Source organism: Euleptes europaea, chromosome 14, assembly GCF_029931775.1.
Source record: "Euleptes europaea isolate rEulEur1 chromosome 14, rEulEur1.hap1, whole genome shotgun sequence".
NCBI classification, from domain to species: domain Eukaryota; kingdom Metazoa; phylum Chordata; class Lepidosauria; order Squamata; family Sphaerodactylidae; genus Euleptes; species Euleptes europaea.
Window position 1 is genome coordinate 31,598,833 of NC_079325.1, and position 18,230 is coordinate 31,617,062.

The 18,230-nt window shown below is 43.7% G+C and overlaps 1 protein-coding gene across 1 annotated transcript in view; it reads left to right on the top strand.

Moving 5' to 3' along the window:
* The window catches only part of ANTXR1 (ANTXR cell adhesion molecule 1), a 149,470-nt gene that overhangs the window by 28,586 nt on the left and 102,654 nt on the right, over nucleotides 1-18,230 (top strand). The window contains exons 6-9 of the mRNA XM_056860417.1: nucleotides 454-533; nucleotides 7,568-7,636; nucleotides 10,765-10,845; nucleotides 18,079-18,139. Of these exons, the coding sequence (XP_056716395.1) occupies nucleotides 454-533; nucleotides 7,568-7,636; nucleotides 10,765-10,845; nucleotides 18,079-18,139 (291 nt within the window). The remainder of the gene's footprint in view (nucleotides 1-453; nucleotides 534-7,567; nucleotides 7,637-10,764; nucleotides 10,846-18,078; nucleotides 18,140-18,230) is intronic.

Consider the following 18,230-nt stretch of genomic DNA (forward strand, 5'->3'; position numbering starts at 1 on the left):
AATCAATTCACTTGGCCACAGCTGAGGGTCTCTTCTTCTTTTTAGATGTATGCCTACGATTTTTTTTTTTTTGCACCTTTACATCTTAACATGTTTCCGTCAGTGGTCACTCAATGGCCTGTCCAAGTTAGTTGCTGTGTAATCTGAGAATGAAGTCACAGAAACCACCCATGAAGATTCTCATGCTACATGTTGCAGAATGCAAAAAAAACCCCAACCAGAACCCACAATACCAGAATGCAAAAAAAAACCCAACCAGAACCCACAATACCAGAAAACAATAGTCGGGCAAAAGAAATAGGTGTGTACTTGGTATACAGTGGTATCTCTTCCATACAACTTCCTTTGGAGAAAACAACAACAGTTGGTCTCCAGGCTATATTCTGCATAACGGGATATTATGCTCCATTCCCCCCACCGTTGCCTAATTAATGAAATGTCCTGTCTCCTCAGGTTATAGGACAGCAAGTGTAATTATTGCACTGACAGATGGTGAACTTCATGAGGATCTTTTCTTCTATGCAGAACGAGAGGTAAGACACTTGAGGGGCAGGGAATATATCACAATAGCCATAACTGTTGCCCACGGGAAGCGCTACTGCAAAGGTGGATTTAGTCAATGGGGAAGAGCTTTGGCTATCCTTCCTTCCTTTTGTGTATGCGATCAGGAAAAAAAATGAAAAAGCTGTTTTTTAAAAAAAAAAAAATGTTATTTTTTATATATAAAATACTTGTTGACGGGGTTGACTTTTTATGGCAACTGATGCAACCTCAGTGGTGAGATCCAGTTTTAATTTCAGGCTCACTATGGGCAAAAACGCATGGTCGCTTTAGCCTCCTTTATTCCCTGTTTCAGCCAGGATTCAGCCAGGATTGAACGCATGCATTTTTGCTGAATGTGCGTTCGATCCTGGCTGAATCCTGGCTGAAACAGGGAATAAAGGAGGCTAAAGCAACCGTGCGTTTTTGCCCAATGACTCAGAAATGTGGATGTCCAAGTATTGCTCTGGAACATGAGAATCTGAGACCTCCTTTGAGCATGCACAAAAAGCCCTTCCCTCTGTCCTGAGTAATGCCTGCTTGGCTGCAGGTACCAAACCTTAGGGAACATAGTTTCTGGATCCAAAGATGTGGCATTTGTACACAAGTCATGGCATCTTCCTCTAAAAATCAAGCTTTTTTATTACCACTCTTATTGGTGAGGAAGAGCTGAGGAGGAGGTTGACTGTTCAGCTGTATGGCTAAGGGCCCTAACCACATGTGACATTTTCCATTTTTCTGCACAATCTGGTGTGGGCCTGTGGCTCTGTGCTGGGAACTCTGTCCCCAGGTGAGCATGAGCTTGATTTGGATTGGGACCCCATCATGTGAGGAGAAAGCCTTCCCCCCCCCGTGCTGTTTTCCAGACCTGAAATGACCAGAGCGGCGCTGTTTGTTCTATTGAGGAAGCCTGACTGTACCCCATCAGTACATAAGGAGCCTCCTTTGAGGCAGACAGAGCCTCCTATGGGCCATTTCAGGTTGAGAAAATAATGTGGGGGAGGGAGCTGAAGATCCTCCTCATGCACTGTGGTCCCAGTCCCACAGCATTCCCACAGCAAACTAACAGCACATCTAACTGCAAGGACCCAGGGGAGAATGTAGCATGTATTAACACCCTAAAGTGGTAGTTGTTCCTTTTTTTAAAAGATGAAGGATTTTCTTCTTCCGTTAAAACTCTACCAACACTATGCACATGTTTCCATTTCAGTGTAGCTATGCAGAGCATCCAGATTGTAGCTTGCATCTCCTTGTACTTTCACAAAGGATAAGTCCTTGTTCACCCAAGAAGTAGCCGTGGACTTCTATGTTTGGGTATAACCAATGCATGTGGGTATAGGAGCCAGTGACATTTCTGCCTCATAACACCAGAAACAATCCAGAGTCTAAACTGCACTGTCTCTGTCAATAGCCTTCCAGGACCATTCTAGTTTACCAGTACGTGCTTGAAACCAAGCCCTGTTCTCCTTGTGCCCTCTTGAAACCTCAACGCTTATTAAAAACATGTTAAATCAAGACCATAAAGAGTCTTCATATCTGTCTGCATCTTTCCTGCTCTCAGCTTTTAGAGAGTTAAATTATATGTCTTATCTTCATACAGTGAAAGCTGGTGTTTTATATCTCCCCAGGGTTGTTGTTTATTTCCTTTAAAAAACCAAAGACATTCTTTCTTTGTAAAAACACATTCATTTATCTTGTCTTGCCGCAGGAGAGAACTGTGTGGCTCATGGCATGTCTTTGCACCCGTAGATCTCACGTTTTTCTGTCTGGCTCTGTCTGGTGCTCAAAATTGGCATGTTCTTTTAGCAAGCTTGACAGAAAGTCTGCGATTTCTTTCTGAAGGTTCAGACAGGCAGGGGAACGTTGTCCAGACAAGCTAGAAGCCACAGACTGACAGTGCAAGGGTTCATTTTACAGACAGATGCAAGTAAAAAAGCAGCTAATATGGGGTGATGTCTGAAGCGCCTAAGTCTGTAAGAGAAAAAGATCAAAATAGATCTGTAAGCATGGGCAATCTTAGCCATGGGACATCCAGGGCAGCTGCCCCAACCCTGGTTGGGGGGGCCCCAACCATCCTCAGCCTCACCCTCCAGAGTGGCGTTGCATGTGGGTGTGCCTGCCTCCTCAGGTTCAGGCAGCAGCTGGGCGGCATGGGCATACCCACGCCCACCTTGCTTGAGCCTATGTGTTCCAGGTGGAGTGGTAATGGTAGTAGTCATTCTAGGGGCACATCCTGGACTTTTGCCCGGGGACCCAGAATTCTAAGACCACCCCTTCTGTAAGCTTTTTTGAACAAGATGTTGTGGCAGGGACACCGAGTCACTGGTACACACTCCATCTTGAAATCCCTGAGGGAACAGGAACTGGGTTTTACTGCAAGATTGCCACTGAAAACAGTATCCTCATAGGAACTCCACCCTCCTCTCTTCTGTAATGTGGAGCAGTCAAAACCTGAGTCATGTTTCTCCTGCATTTCATTAAATAAATATATTATAAATAAATGTATTTAATACAGTCCAAGACCAATAAAAATAGAATCAATTTAATAATTCAAAACAAATAACTTTCAGTATGTCAAATAACTCAGGTTAAACATTTTAAAATTATAGATTCACAGAATTATCCATCATCTTTATAAAATTATAGCTAAAAGGCCTATATATGGCTAACTCGAGTTTTCCTGGTCTGATAGGCTATCCATCCAAATTTGATGAATTTGAAAGTGATCTCTTGATTCTAATCTGCTAGCATAACTGAGAGAAGCGTCCTTCTATTTTTTCCAGGATGGCGGGAACTTATGGGGGTAATCAGAGTTTCCTTAATATGGCTATAGATCTTACAATCAAATATATACTCTCTCCCTCTTTATATATATATAGATATAGATACATATGCTCTATACTCCATACATGCATCCATAGTGGATGGAAATGCCACTTACCCAGAGTATCCTCGAAAGAGGAGTCCAGAATTAGGGATGTTGAGCCGTGATGCCCAGAGCAGAAGCCCCACCTCAAAGGCTGGGCAGGTGGTGATGGCCTTTGTAGGCCCCATTTGAGAAGTTATTTTTCCAGAGTACACATCTTGCAGTGGGCATGTGCAGTACATAATTAACTGTAAGATTTGGTGACAGCCACAAGCGAGATGGCTTGAAGAAAAGGATTAGACAAAAATCACAGGGATCTGTCAACAGCTGTTAACTATGGTAGCTAAAAGGAAGCACCATGAGCTGAGGCAGCACGCCATTGGTATCCCAATGCCAGATGCCCATGACAAACAGCAGGGAGGGTCATCATCTTTATGCCTTGATTGTGAGCTTCCCAGAAACATATGGCTGCCTGCTGTTGAAAAGAGAATTCTGGGATAGAGGTCTGATCCGACAGAACAGTTCTTGTATTTGACTAGGATTCCTCCCAAAGATCATGGATCCCAGCAGAGCAAACACGGGCAGTGTTAGGGCTAATTGGGTTAGAAGGCAATTCAGGGTCAAACAAGATGGAATTTAGCCATGCTGGATACGTTTAGGAGCCCTGGAAAGAAAAGAAAAATTCAAGTGGGGATGGAAGACTTGGGACAGCCGTTCACCAGTCTCATACTTCGAAACTTTGTTTTGCTTTAAAAGCCTTTGCTGTGAGATCATCCCAGTGAGATGTAATGCTTTGCATTAATAGAGTGTTTTCTGTCATTCTTCCTGTGGACACACACACATTTTATTCTAACAGGTCATCCTTGTAATCGGTCCAGGGGCCATGACCTATATTCCCTGCTCAGATAAGGAAATCTGGTCCTCATTCCTCACTTATAGACCAAGCAGCTGGTTGTGCTCCAAGCAAGAAATCTTCCCTCTATTGTTTAACTATTTAAAAAATGGGTGGAGTTGGGTGTCAAGGCCAGGAGGCATCATATTTGAGTGATGACATTCCCTCGCTACATTAATTATGTAAAAGGATATGATCCCCACCCCTTTGTTGCCCTCCAGCCACTTAGAGAGTAACAGAAAGCAGAAACTTTAGGGAGAGCAAGACGGTTTTGTCAGACCTTTAAAAGGGAATTTAGCTGACAAAGCATTTAGCAGACAAAAGGGTCAGAGATGGTGAGGTTTTGTTTTTCAGAATGAATTCCAATCTGGAACAGCACGACGTCATGAGGGTTACATCTTGTGCATAGTTTGTTGGCTCTTGCTAGGAATATAATATTTTAATAGAGCTGACTATGCATCTACCCAAGATTGAGAATGCTGTTATATCAGAGAATTGATGAAGTGCAACTCTGACAGTGCAAAAAGTTGGATCCATTTGGATTAGAAGTTGGCATGGATTGTTGACTGTGTCTGTGATGACAGCGTAGGATTGTGGTGGGGTTTTATTTTCCCAACAAAAATAATGCTTTAAACCTTAAATCATCCAAAGGCAAAGTCTTCTTTTGCCGAATAAAAAATCTATTCTAAGCTAGGAGAAATTCACTCTAAGCAACGCTAAGAAATCTAAAACGAGATGGAAAAAAAATCTACATTTGGAAGCAAGAAAGATGTCAAGTCATCTATCTAGATCTTCCAGTGTTCATCTTAACTTCATGCTGCATCAGACCTTTCTCTTAATGAAGTGGTTGTTGAATATATAGCTATAAATTCATAGTACCTTGATGAGCTCCCTAGACCTCTGGGTGACCTTAGAATTATGTCTACCTAGCTCTACCCCTCTTGACGTTCCTGGCAGAAATTGCTTCATGGAATCAGGGCTGGTTGTCTAGAGGCAGACAGATGGCATAACAAGGAATCAAGCAGAGAGCCCATCTGTGAGTTGCTCAGAGAAAGCAAGACTTCCTTCAAGAAGAAAGGCTTTTCTTCATCAGACATAGTAATTCTCCATTGGAGGAGGTCTTTCTCCCTTGAAAGAAAACTTAACATAAGAGAGTCCTAGGATCTAACCCATATTTCTTTTCTTTACTTATGACATTTCAGGCAAACTTTTATGTATTTATTATTAACATATTTATATCCCACCTTTCCTTATGACTCAAGGTGACTTACAGCTTAAAATTTAAAATATTGCCATTTTTAAACCAACAAGATACAACCTCTTGCTGCCATGAGATACCTGCAGTGTTTACTTCATGTAAAACCCTGGCAAATAAAATGGCTTTGCAGGACCTCCTAAACATTTCTAAAGCTGGACTTTCCCTCACCTGCTCAGGGAGCCTGCTCCTCAAAGTGGAAAGTACAATGGAGAAAGCATGGGCTCCTGTTGATGCCAGGTGGGCTACCTTAAGTGGAGAAACAGCCAGTAGGTGGCAGTTTGAGGACCAATGTTGGCACATAGAGATATATGGGAGGAGACAACCTTTAGATATGGAGTTCCCAAGCCATGAAGGCCTTTAAGGGTCATAACCAGCACCGTGAATGGGGCTTAGAACAAACTGGCAGCCAATGTTGCTGTTTTATGAGACACACAATATGGTCCCGTTGGCTAGCCCTGACAATGACCAGGCTTCCACATTCAAACTAGCTGAAGTGTCTGGGTTGTCTTCAAGGGTTATCTTAAACATACTGTGCATAACAGTAGTCCAACTGCAAGGTTATAAAAGCATGGATCAGCAGGATGAGATCAGCTGAGCTTAAGAAGGGTGAGAGTTGGTGAAACCCATGTAGATTATGAAAGGCACGCTTGGCTACCACACCAGCCTGCTTTTAAAAACAGCAAGGTCGGGTCCATGAGCACCCACAAGTTATTATCCTGCTCTGCAAATGCCTCCTCCACTCCATCCACTATAAGTGGATCCAATCCTTCTAAAACGTAAGACTTTCTCACCTGCGTCACTTTGTCGTGTCTGGATTCAACTTTAGCTTGTTCTGTCTTAGCCACATGACCTCGGCCTCAAGGCACTGGTTCAGAGCCAGGACAAATGCTTCTGGAGGCGTAGGTGGTGAAATATAGAACATGGATCATCTGCATATAAGAAGAAGAAGAGTTGGTTTTTATATGCTGACTTTCTCTACCACTTAAGGAAGACTCAGACTGACTTATAATCACCTTTCCCTCCCCTCCACACAACAGACACCCTGTGAGGTAGGTGAGGCTGAGAGAGTGTGACTAGCCCAAGGTCACCCAGCTAGCTTCATGTGTAGAAGTGGGAAAACCAATCCAGTTCACCTGATTAGCCTCCGCTGCTCATGTGGAGGAGTGGGGAATCAAACCCGGTTCTCCAGATTAGACTCCACCGCTCCAAACCACTGCTCTTAACCACTACACCACGCTGGCTCTCATATTGATGACAACCCCGATGCTCCAGACAATCTCATTCAGCAGCTTGATATAAACGTTGAAGAGCATAGGTGACAGAATAGAACTCCACAGGACAAATCCCACCCTATTGATTCTCATCTGGTGAAAACTCTTTGTGTCCAGTGAGACAGAGAAGACCAACATCACAGTCATGCTAACTCCGTATTTCAGCCGATAAATAAAAAATAGAGTGGTCAGCTGTGTCAAGGGTGTGTGATAGATCTAATTACATTGACAATTTACAATAACGTCCTTAAAATGTGGTAGAGTTCTCTGTAGTCAGATAAATTTGCTTGAGGGAAAGGCACATTCGAAGATGCAAGGAGAAATAAAAGGGCCGCACCAGTCACAGGAGTTGAAAAATAAGGCCAAAGCCGATGGTGAATAGGGAAAAAGATATTTTATTAAGCAGCTTAAATTCTCTATGCATTTTGCCCAAGAGGCTTCTTCAAAGGAATCTGTTAGTCTTGCAGTGGTTTTTCAAAGAAAAGTATAAGTTTATTAGCTTATACATTTCTTTGAAAAACCACTGCAGGACTAACAGATTCCCCCAAAGAAGCCTCTTGGGTGAAACACATGAATTTTGAGTAATAAATTTTTTTTTTACCCATTTTGCACCATCGGCCTTGGCCTTATTTTTTATCTCACATTAAAAGATGCACCATTGTGAAAATGGTAATTAAGTCAGCTCTCAAAACACCAAGTTACACCTTTAATGTGTTTACTTCGTTATCCTCTTGCTCCAGGCTAACCGATCGCGTGACTTGGGAGCAACTGTATACTGTGTCGGTGTGAAAGATTTCAACGAAACTCAGGTAATGGAGCCTTCATTTCTATGAATGAACTCTCGGCAATGATACTTTTATGCATGGGGTGGGTACATTTCACAGCCTGAGGGCCACATCTGTGTGTCCACCTGTTTCTGGGGGCTCTGACTCGGATGCTGGCTCTTCCTATTTCCAGCTCCAGCAGTGCCTTAATGGCTGTTAATGGCGCTTAGCCCTTGAGTGGTTTAGCAGTTTTCTGGGAGAACAAGCCCACTATCTGATGCTGTAGTTGGGCGTGCTGATGGTTCTGACAAATTGTTAAGCAGCTTGAGCATTAGAGGAAACCTTCCCGCAGGCCAGATACAGCTTTAGTTTGCCTGCCTGTCTTTTATGTGCATCTGAACATTGGTTGGTTGTCTTGAATTCCTGTTTGGAGCTTTATAGTACAATTGCATATGGAAGGGAGGAAGAATAGTTGGGTATCTCAGGTGTTCTCCAGTTGGAGTCAGGCTTGTGTAGCACAGTGGCAACGGAGATCCCACATATAAGTGCTCCTTCCCTGGAGGTTTTTAAGCAGAGACTAGATGGCCATCTGTCAGCAATGCTGATTCTATGACCTTAGGCAGTTCATGAGAGGCAGTTTATGAGAGGGAGGGCATCTTGGCCATCTTCTGGAAATGGAGTAGGGGTCACTGGGTGTGTGTGGGGGAGGAAGTTGTGAAATTCTTGCATTGGGCAGGGGGTTGGACTAGATGACCCTGATGGTCCCTTCCAGCTCTATGATTCCATATCAGGTTTCCCCATAGTTTCTCTGCTCCAGTCCCACAGCAGTGGCCATTCCCTGATCCGTGCAACCAAGACTTCTTCAGAGGTTTTTTTGGGGGGGGGGGTGTTTTTGGTTGTTGTTTTTTAAAAAACAGCAGTTGAATATCATTATAACTTTCTGAGCATCAGGCTCTCTGAATTCCCAACTTTCACTTTTTTAAGTCGGTCTCTATCATCTGTTGTTCTGGATCTATGCCTTTACTCTCACATCTCTACAACAAAAGGAGGCAGATACTTTAAAAAAAATGAAAACTGGGGATTCAAAGGACCTGATATACAGATTGTTATCTTGTTATAAAGATATTCAGTTGCCATTTTCAGTTGTCAGTTGGTGGGAGGAGGAAATGGCCACCATGGGGAGAAGGGCTGGGAAAATGGCTGGTGTGTGGGCAGTAGTATGGTTCCCAAGTCCTTGCAGGGGGCAAGAGATGGCCCTCTCTCAGCAGGCGTTCCCTGCCACTGCTCAGCACCAAGAGGGGGTTTGCACTGGCATCACTCTCCGTGCCCCCGGAAGTGATGTCAGCGCTTCACTGGATGATGCTGAGGATGCTGAGGTATTTGTGCAAAACTCTGTCCAAATGCCAGAGCATCATTGGTGTTGTTGGCAGCACACTGACGTAACTTCCAGTGCACACAGGAAATGACGTCAGTGTGTCACAGGTGACACCCCCAATAAGTCCCCCCTGCCCCCTGATGATAACATTGAATACTTTTAATCAGATATATAGAACCCTTTGGATGCATAGTTGTTAAACAAAAGGGAAATAAGTGATGTTCTTAAAAAACGAATTAAGCAAGGTTCTTAGGCCATTTATGCATGGCAGGTTTTTGCCTTGGGTTTGCTCCTCTCTAGTTGCACATTTTTCCCATCCGAATTCTCAAAACTCAAAAATAAGTCCCCATGCAGAGTTTTGAGAATTTGGATGGGGGAAATGTGTAGCTAGAGCAGTGGTTCCCAACCTTTTTTTGGCCATGCCCCACCTAAGCATCTCTAAAATCCTGATGCCCCCACCCCCCGTGACAGCCGTTTACATTCTGATTTTAATTTTAAAAATGTGTATGTCACAATATATATTTATATACTGTACATGAGGCCCCTAGAACCATAAGAAATGCAAAAAATTCACTGTTAATAACTCATTCTCGAATTGCCCCCCTTAAAAATCAAATTGCCCCCCTGTGGGGCGTGTGCCCCACGTTGGGAACCACTGATCTAGAGAGTGGCAAATCCGAGGCAAAACCTCCCATGCATAAATGGCCTTAAGAAAAGAACTTTGCCTGTCGTGCTGTGATTTGCTTTTGATGCATAGCAAATGTTTTCTTTCTCCTTCATGCCACGTGGCTACTTTTTAATACCACTTGGCAAGCTACTCCCGAATACTTGTTTTCATACATTAAAAGGGATCCAGCAGCGAGGAACAGTTTTTAGTCACTAATTACAAGATTGGCTCTTAAACAGGACTGCATGCAAGAGAAAGTGAACAACAAGAAACTGTGTGTGGTGGAGAAGAAAAGGTGTGGTTTTCAGGTGGCAGAGGCAAAAGAAGAAGGGAATGTAAAGAAGCCCCATAAGTGCCACAATAAGAGGGGCAGGCCCCATAATAATTTTCTTTGAAAACCCAGGCTCCCATTCTATGGAGTCTGACATTACCCTTGTGAACAACCTGAACCATCATCTTCCCTGGTTCTCCAGGAAAGACTGTCTATTTCTTTCGCTATTTACTGAGTTTGTTTATAGACCATCTTTCTATCTAAGACTCAAGGCAGTTTCCAGAATTTTAAAAAATGCAATCTTACAGCACAAGATAACCAGTGAATAATGCCATATGACTAGAATTGTACAATTCGAAGATAGTGTGATCAATGCAGATTACAGAATAAAAAGGGGGGCAGGAACTAGCAGTTCTAGACTTAGTCATGTCCTTTACATGCAACATGCAATGCAGTCAGTTGGTGGTTGATTGATACAGGTAGCTAAAGAAAACCTATGAGTGAGAATCTGCTAATGCTGGAGCCCAAGAGTTAAAGGTGGTATGAGAGAATCACCATTGCTGTCAGAGTGTGTGCTTTCCCACCCCTTTCCTGCCCCACTGTTCTCTCTAGTCAATACAGACTTCCCAGGTTTTTGTAGTGATTCAAAAACCTGCAAAGCCTGTTTGGTCAGCATATGGAAGTGGGACAACAGATTGCATGTACCACTGGCCGTAGTTTCTTGATTACATTACCTTCAGCACTCTTAAAAACTGTCCAAAGCCTTAGCAGATTTGATACAGGACCAAGCTTCGTAGAAAGCCATCCTGAAGTCATTGTTTATTGGCTCACTTACCAAACTGTCTTTGCTGTTTTGCCAGCTGGCTCGAATTGCTGACAGCAAGGATCATGTCTTCCCTGTGAATGATGGCTTTGAAGCACTCCAGGGGATCATAGACTCTGTAAGTATTACTTGCTATTGTGTTCATTTTACGTCTTTGTAAAATTAGCATTGTTGCAGCCAAAAACTACATTTATCGACAGTCTGTGATGCCTCTTGTGGAGAAAGTAGTAACGGGGTCTGAGCTTAAGAAATGGAAAAGGGAGCAAGGTAGACATTCAGCTGGAGACGCCAGGAAATTGTTTGCCCAGAGCAAAGAATGAAGGCTCTTTTATAAAGAGGACTTTGGATGCCAGGGTTGTCAATAGCTTTCTGCTCCCCAAGTGAAAACCACATAGTCACAATTGTTGATTAAGTATCCTGAACAAGTTGTTTAGGATGGAAGTGTTTGCAGGGGAACTAGGGCCCCCATGTCCTGGTTGGGAAATTTATGGAGATTTTTGGGTGGTGCATGGGAGGAGGGGAGTTTGGGGAGGGGCTCAGCAAAGATGTGTTGCCATAGAGTCTGCCCTCCGAAGCTGCCATTTTCTGATGGAGAACTTTTCTCGGCTTTCTGGAGATCAGTTGCAATTCTGGGAGATCTCCAGACCCCACCTGGAGGTTGGAAACCCAAAGTGGAACCCTGGCAGGGGGAACAAAAAGCAAAAATTGTTTAATTGTGCAAACTGCTGCTCAGTTAAATGCGTTCTGAGTACAGTTTAGATGTGTATAATACTGCTGTGTGCGCTTTTAAAGAGGGGATGTGACGTGCCATAGAACATTCCGGAAACGAGCTGGAGTATGACAGAAGTAGAGGGGAAAGCATTTGAATTTTGTCCATTTTTTTCTGAATAAGAGAGCATCTTTTGTTGCGGAGTACAATCTTGTTTCTGTCTGGCAGTTCATGGAAAATGTGCTCTGTTTAGAACACAGCAGCTGGTTGGTAGCTGGAAATCAAGTTGTTAATAATTTCATTTTGTCCTCTCCGAGGGACACTGTGTCAAGTCAACAAGATGAATTCCTTCCAGCCTGTGCTTCTTCCAACATCATTTCCCACCCCATTTGGGACTGTACCCGGTGTGATATTATGAATGTCCTCTCTCCTGCCCTCTCCTCCCTGCTCCCTCATTGTGAAGAAAAGCTGACTGAACTGGGATGCTTTTTTGAGCACCTGACCCTTCCCGACTCCATAATTTTAAACCATCTTAAAGTAGGTTTAATCTGACAGGGTCAGGGAGATCCTGTGTTCAAATAAACATGGGATCTTTCCATTTTTTTTTTTTTACAGTGAGGAGCCAAGTGTGTCCAAGACCTGCGGCGATTATTGATGGTGAACAATTATAGGGGTTGGGAGATATCTGAATAGGAGGAGCGCAGGAGCACTTTTTCCTTAGTGTGGTTTCTTGCAGTGCAAACTAGACACCGGCTTTCCTCCTAGCTTTCCTAGCTTTTCATCCAACCTGAATTGTGTGCCAAATTATGCTGGACCATCAGGTGTTCGGCAATTTTTAAAGGATATTTGGTTCTCCGGCAGCATTCCCTTTGCAGCTGTTCTTAATGAATTCCAGAAGAGTTTCCCTTTCTCTTTGTCCCAGTCTGTGCTTGTGTTTGTGTGTGATAAATCAGAAGATCTCAAGCTCGGGTAGCTTAATTTAGAACTGAGCTAGGATTTGGTTGGCTGCTGCCAAGCTTAATAGCAGCAATCAGGGCAGGGAAGGGTCAGTCTCATGATGGAAAAGTTGGGAGGAGAGGAAAGTTGCTGCACAGCAAGAAATAACATTGGTAGCTTCCACATGGCTCTCTTGCTTCTCATTCCCCCACAAATGGCGGCAATTTTTATTTAGGCTTCCTGGTGATGTTGTAGTGCATTAGCCAGATTTCGAGGTTTCCCCTCAGTTCTGCTGTGAAGTTCCCTTCCTTGGAAGATCAAACCCAACATGATTCTGGGGAAAGAATGGACAAGAAGGCGGTTCATTTCCCTTCTGCCAAATCCACCTCCATTTTCCCTCACACTTGCCATTCCCTCCCTCCACCTCCTGTGGCTTTTTTATTTTTTGTGTAAGTATTGTTTGTAGGTATATCGCTATAGTGTTAAAACATTATAGTGATATTCCTTCTATCACTTTTTTAAAAAATCGGGGGCGGGGGCACACAGAAGAACCATAGTTGGGCAAAGCTTGTTTTCCTAATACAAAATGCCCATAGGAGCATTGATATGTTGCCTTTAAATATTTGGTTCACAATGATGAGGACTGGGCACAAAAGACTCTCAGGTTTCTAGGGTTGTCAATTTCCAGGTGGTGGCTGGAGATCTCCTGCTATTACTACTGATCTCCAGGCAACAGAGATCAGTTCACCTGGAGAGAATGGCTGCTTTGGAAGGTAGACTATATGGCATTATATCTCATTGAAGACCCTCCTCTCTCCAAACCCACCCTCATCAGGCTCCACCCCAAAATCTCCAGGTATTTCCCAACTTGGAGCTGGCAACCCTAGGTCTCTGTTGTAAGCAGCTAGTTAAGTAATAGATAAGGGAGGGGCATTGCTCAGTAGCAGAGCATCTGCTTTGCATTCAGAAAGTCCCATGTTCAATCTCCAGCATCCCCAGTTTAAAAAGGAACAGGTAGTAAATGGTGTGAGATCCTGGAGAGATCCTGGAGAGCTGCTGTCAGTCAGAGGAGACAGTATTGACCTTGATAAACTAATGATCTGACTCAGTATAAGGCAGCTTTGTGTGTATATGTGTGGAAAGGGCCTTTATCATGTTTCTTGCCCTTTTCTGAGAAGGCAGAATAACCATACGCACAGCCCTCTGAAGGTAAGCAGGGAAATGCATTAATCTCCCCTTCCCTACTTGTCCTTTCCCCTTTCCCCTCATTAGAAGACAGGAGCTGAAAGAGATCCATCCTCCTGGAGGGAGGATCCTCAGGGAGAGGGCTCAGCCCCTTTTTGTCCCCAGTCCTCTGCAAAAGATGACAAATACCAGATGAGGGAGAGACCCATACTGCCAGATCCCCAACAGGATAGCAGGTTAGTTTAACACACACACACCCCATTATCTCCATCCATGTCTCCCTGTAGGAGTAGTCAGAACATTGTGAGTCCCAGCGAGAACTCACACTTTACTCGGTCTTCATAAACTTTGTACAATGGAATGTTAGGCCCTTTGAACTCCACTGTGAATGTACTGCTACATTGAGGCTTGGCTTGCCAAAAGTATCATGGTGTGATGTGGTCTCTCACTTCCAAATTGAAAAATCCCAGAAGCAGCATTGTCAATAAGAGTATGGTTACGGAGGTTTTTTGTTTGTTTGTTTTTTTCAACATTTTTACTTTATTTATGAATATACAGGCAGTGCAGACGTGGAAGGAAATATAATCTCCCGTGGCCAGCGGAGGTTTGCCCAGATAGAAACTTGGGCACCCCCGTCCCTCAGGGTGGAGCTTCCAGTTTCTGCTAGCTCTGGCTAGAAATTATTTGTTTCAAATCTGAAGTAGATGTGATGCTTGCTGCATTTATTCATGGAAGGTTTTGCATTGGATTTGACACTCTATAGATGCACATTTTCCCCATCCGAATTCTCAAAACTCTGCATGGCGGCTTATTGTTGAGTTTTGAGAATATGGATGGGGAAAAAGTGCATCTAAAGAGTGGCAAATCCAATGCAAAACCTTCCATGAATAAATGGCCTTGGAGTTCTGTAAATGGAGCTTCGAGTGGGTTGAATGGAATCCGACACTGCCCAACCCTGAATGGACACACATACACCAATGTGCATGCAGTTGTTTTTAAAACTGGGAACTCTGTTCACAGAATTCTCAGTACCCCATCTGGTTTGGTGCTTAGCTCTTTCTTCTTCTCTCATCCTGTTTCTCCTGTGAAACCGCTGCTTCTTATACACTGCCCTCCTCTGACCCACCCCAGCAGATGAACTGCCAATTCAGGAAACGCCACAGCTGCTAAGGAACATTATTATGTACACCTCTGACAGTGAAAGGGGCTGGTTTCAGCATCACTGTTGAGCGCGAGGCAGTTTTGTCCCCAGTCACAAGCCTGAGGTGCAATTTCTAAAGGAGGCGTTGGCTTAAACATGGGAAAGGGGATAATAACATGGCGTTTTAACCAATTTATATTGGGAGGGAGAACAAGAATACACAGCATTAAAGGTTAGCCCAGTTGTCATAGTGTGAAGAAAGCACAAGTCTTTGGAACCTACTTCTAATTCAGGGAGGGGTCAACATGCTCTCTCCTCCTTGGAGGACCCCATGTACAAAATGTTGCCCCAGTTGATTGATTGCTGATGTGGGGGCAGCCATCCTTTCTTCTTAGGCCACAATATTTATGGCTTCATTTGTCGGGTAGTGGTTCAGTTACCATGGCAACTGCCTCTTCTAAGCTCTAAGGAAAAGTTAGCCTCCATGGTATGGAGACACCGCCAAATGAACTGGGGCTCATTTGACAAACTTCTTGGTTTCACAGTGCCAAACAGACAGGAAATTGGAAAACCAGAGTTTTTATGGATCTCCCCTCCCAATGAGCCATCATACATGGTTGGTGGGTGTAATTTGTAGGTGGGTCACAAATCGGGCAAACCTGCCTGTACTGTTTTTGCCATAGCTGTGTTTACACTTCTCCCTCCTCACAACTAACGTCTGTTTAGAGATCAGCTGTAGAGATCAAGAGGATTTCAGCCCTCACCTTGACATTGGGAACTCTAAATAGGTGGCGTTCTAGATATCACTAGATAGTTGCTAGACAGAAAGGTAGATGGAAAATATGCAGAAAGTCGCTGTTGTCTCTTCTAGGGTGTGCTGCACAGTAGTAGAGCACAGGTTTTGTATGAAAGCCACAGGTTCAATCTCCAACTGAAGAAGTCTAGGCTGCCAGACAGAACACACAATACTGAGCTAGCTGGACCAACAGTCTGCTTTAAGGCAAGGCAGCTTTATGGGATGGCAAATGAACAAGAATGTTCATGTATATACCTTGCATTTCTTGCTGAGATTGAAGGCGGGTCACGCGATATAAAAACAATGTAATCGGACAGCATAGCAGTAAACAAGGCAACGGGACTAGGGTGACAAAGGTTAGGGGGGAAATGTAAAAAGAAAAAGGTGTCAGACATGATACATCATAAACAGTGCAGAAAGCAGAATTACAAAAGTAGAAAGCAGAGCAGTAACAGCAGGACAAATATATACAATTTTCTCCTTTTATAAAAAGTGTCCTCTGGAACCATTCCATTGTACTACAGCCCTATTCCCTTTATAAAAATGCTCTCCTGAACAATTCTGTTTTATACAGTCTGTGGAATGACAGACGTGTGGGAGCTTTGCTGACCTCCTCAGGCTGGCTATCGCACAAGGTGGAGTCCACAACAGAGAGTGCAGGTGTACAGGCAGCAATTGATCTTACCCTCTGGCAGGCTGGCACCTTTGGAAGGCTTTGCTCAGACTAGCGAAGCTGTCATGCCAGAGCAGGGGTGTCGAACTCATTTGATATGATGGCTGGATATAGCGTAAATGTCACTTGGTTGGGCCGGGCCTCACCAGCCCAGATCGGGGGGGGGGGGGTTGCCTTGGCTGCCTCACGGGCCGGATAAGAGCTCTCAAGGGGCTGTATCCGGCCCGTGGGCCTTATGTTTGACCCCCCCTGTGTTAGAGCATAGCAGGAGAGGCAATCCTGCAGATACATGGGTCCAAGGCCACGAACGGCTTTGTTGGTGTTTGCTTTCACATAAAAATGTACAAGTATTTTGAATATTGTGTCCCAATTTAGTGGTCTCTCTTCTTTCCAGTGTTATACCCTTCTTTTGCAAGGCTCATTTCTATAACTCCTTCTGCCTTTCTTTTTTTCTCTTGCTTGTTTTTATCTCTGGCAGTTCCTGTTTTCCTCTGTCTGGACAGGACACCTCTGCTGCTCTCTTCCAGGTTCTACCTTTACTTCTTATGGTGTCAGTGGATTAGAAGAACCTAGGCTTGTTTTTTGCCTCAGTTCCTTGGTGCATGTACAAGCCCTTGAAGCCTTTTTTCATCTCTGGAGACTTTTAAGAGGATATAAAAGGCCTAATTCCATCTGTACCTTTTGCAGGCAGGTATTTGGGCAAATTGAGAGGTGATGGCTGTTATTGGTCCTTTCCCCATTTTTAACTTGGGAAAATAATTTGTCACCATTTTTTAAATTGAAAGAGTGGGTATAAGTATTTTGCTGTAGACCTGGCTTAAGCGCTACATTCAGACATCGTGAACAAACCATAGCTTATTTGTGGCGTGAATGAACTCGAGTCCCTAATATAATATATATAGTAAACATTCTTATAATATTCTAGAGGGAGAGATTTGAGATGGTGGAGGTAGGTATTTCTGATTGTTTTTCTTCCCCTGTTTCTGTGCAGACCCCTTATGTGTAAAAATACAATTATAAATTAAACAATTGATAGTTGGTTGCCCCAAAATCGGCTACCTGAACTGGTTGCCTCATGCTACCTAGCGTTACTGCCCTAAGGAATGCTATCATAGATCTATGGGTGTATCTGGCTGACTCCATATGCCTTCCACACAGAACCAGCTCATGGGTGACATTTTATACATGTAAATGGGAATGATCCAGTCAGCTTTCAAGCTGGCACCTCACACAAGATAGCTGTCCTTACTTTACCACATGTTTATATCCAGGTTAGTAAAGTTGCCTGTTAAACAGAATCACAAGGGTATATGTGTCTGCCAAGTTATTAATAACAACAGAGTAAGTCTAACTTATTGGCTGGGTGAGATATGGGCTGCTTTTGCACACATTGAATAACACATTCTCAATGCACTGTAGCAATAGTTTGCAACTGGATTTCCCATTATCTTCCCAAGAGGGGGGAAATGGTGCCTTGGGATGCATGAAAAGAGGGATGCCTTACCTTCAGTGGATAATGCACTCTCAATGTACTATAGCAATGCTATATGACAGTCCATTATCCAGTTATGGTATGTCATCCATTCTAAGCTGCGATCCTTTCCCCCCTTAGTAAGCGAATGGGCTGGGAGAGTAGCTGGCAAATAGTCCAGGGCATTCCAAGTGGCTGCCCAACATGAGTATTTTTGGAGGAGGTAAGGCACTTCTTGCCTTGGTCCCAGAAAGCTTTTGCCATATGTTTTTGCCATGTGAAGAAGATGAAATTGCTGCTGCATGAGGGGATCTACCAGTGCTGTTTCTTTAGCCTGAGTATGATTTCATTGTGTAAACAGAGCTCTGCATCTTATTGAACAATGTCATCAGATTTTTTTCTTCTCTCTCTCTCTCTCCCCCACCCCCCGCAACCTCTAGATTTTGAAAAAATCCTGCATTGAAATTCTGGCTGCAAAACCTTCTAGTATATGCGCAGGAGGTGAGTTTAAACCGGATTCTTCCAGCACTCATTTCCTCATATACATGTGCTTCTTTCTTGATCCTTGAGGGAATGCAGATGCCGGAGTCAG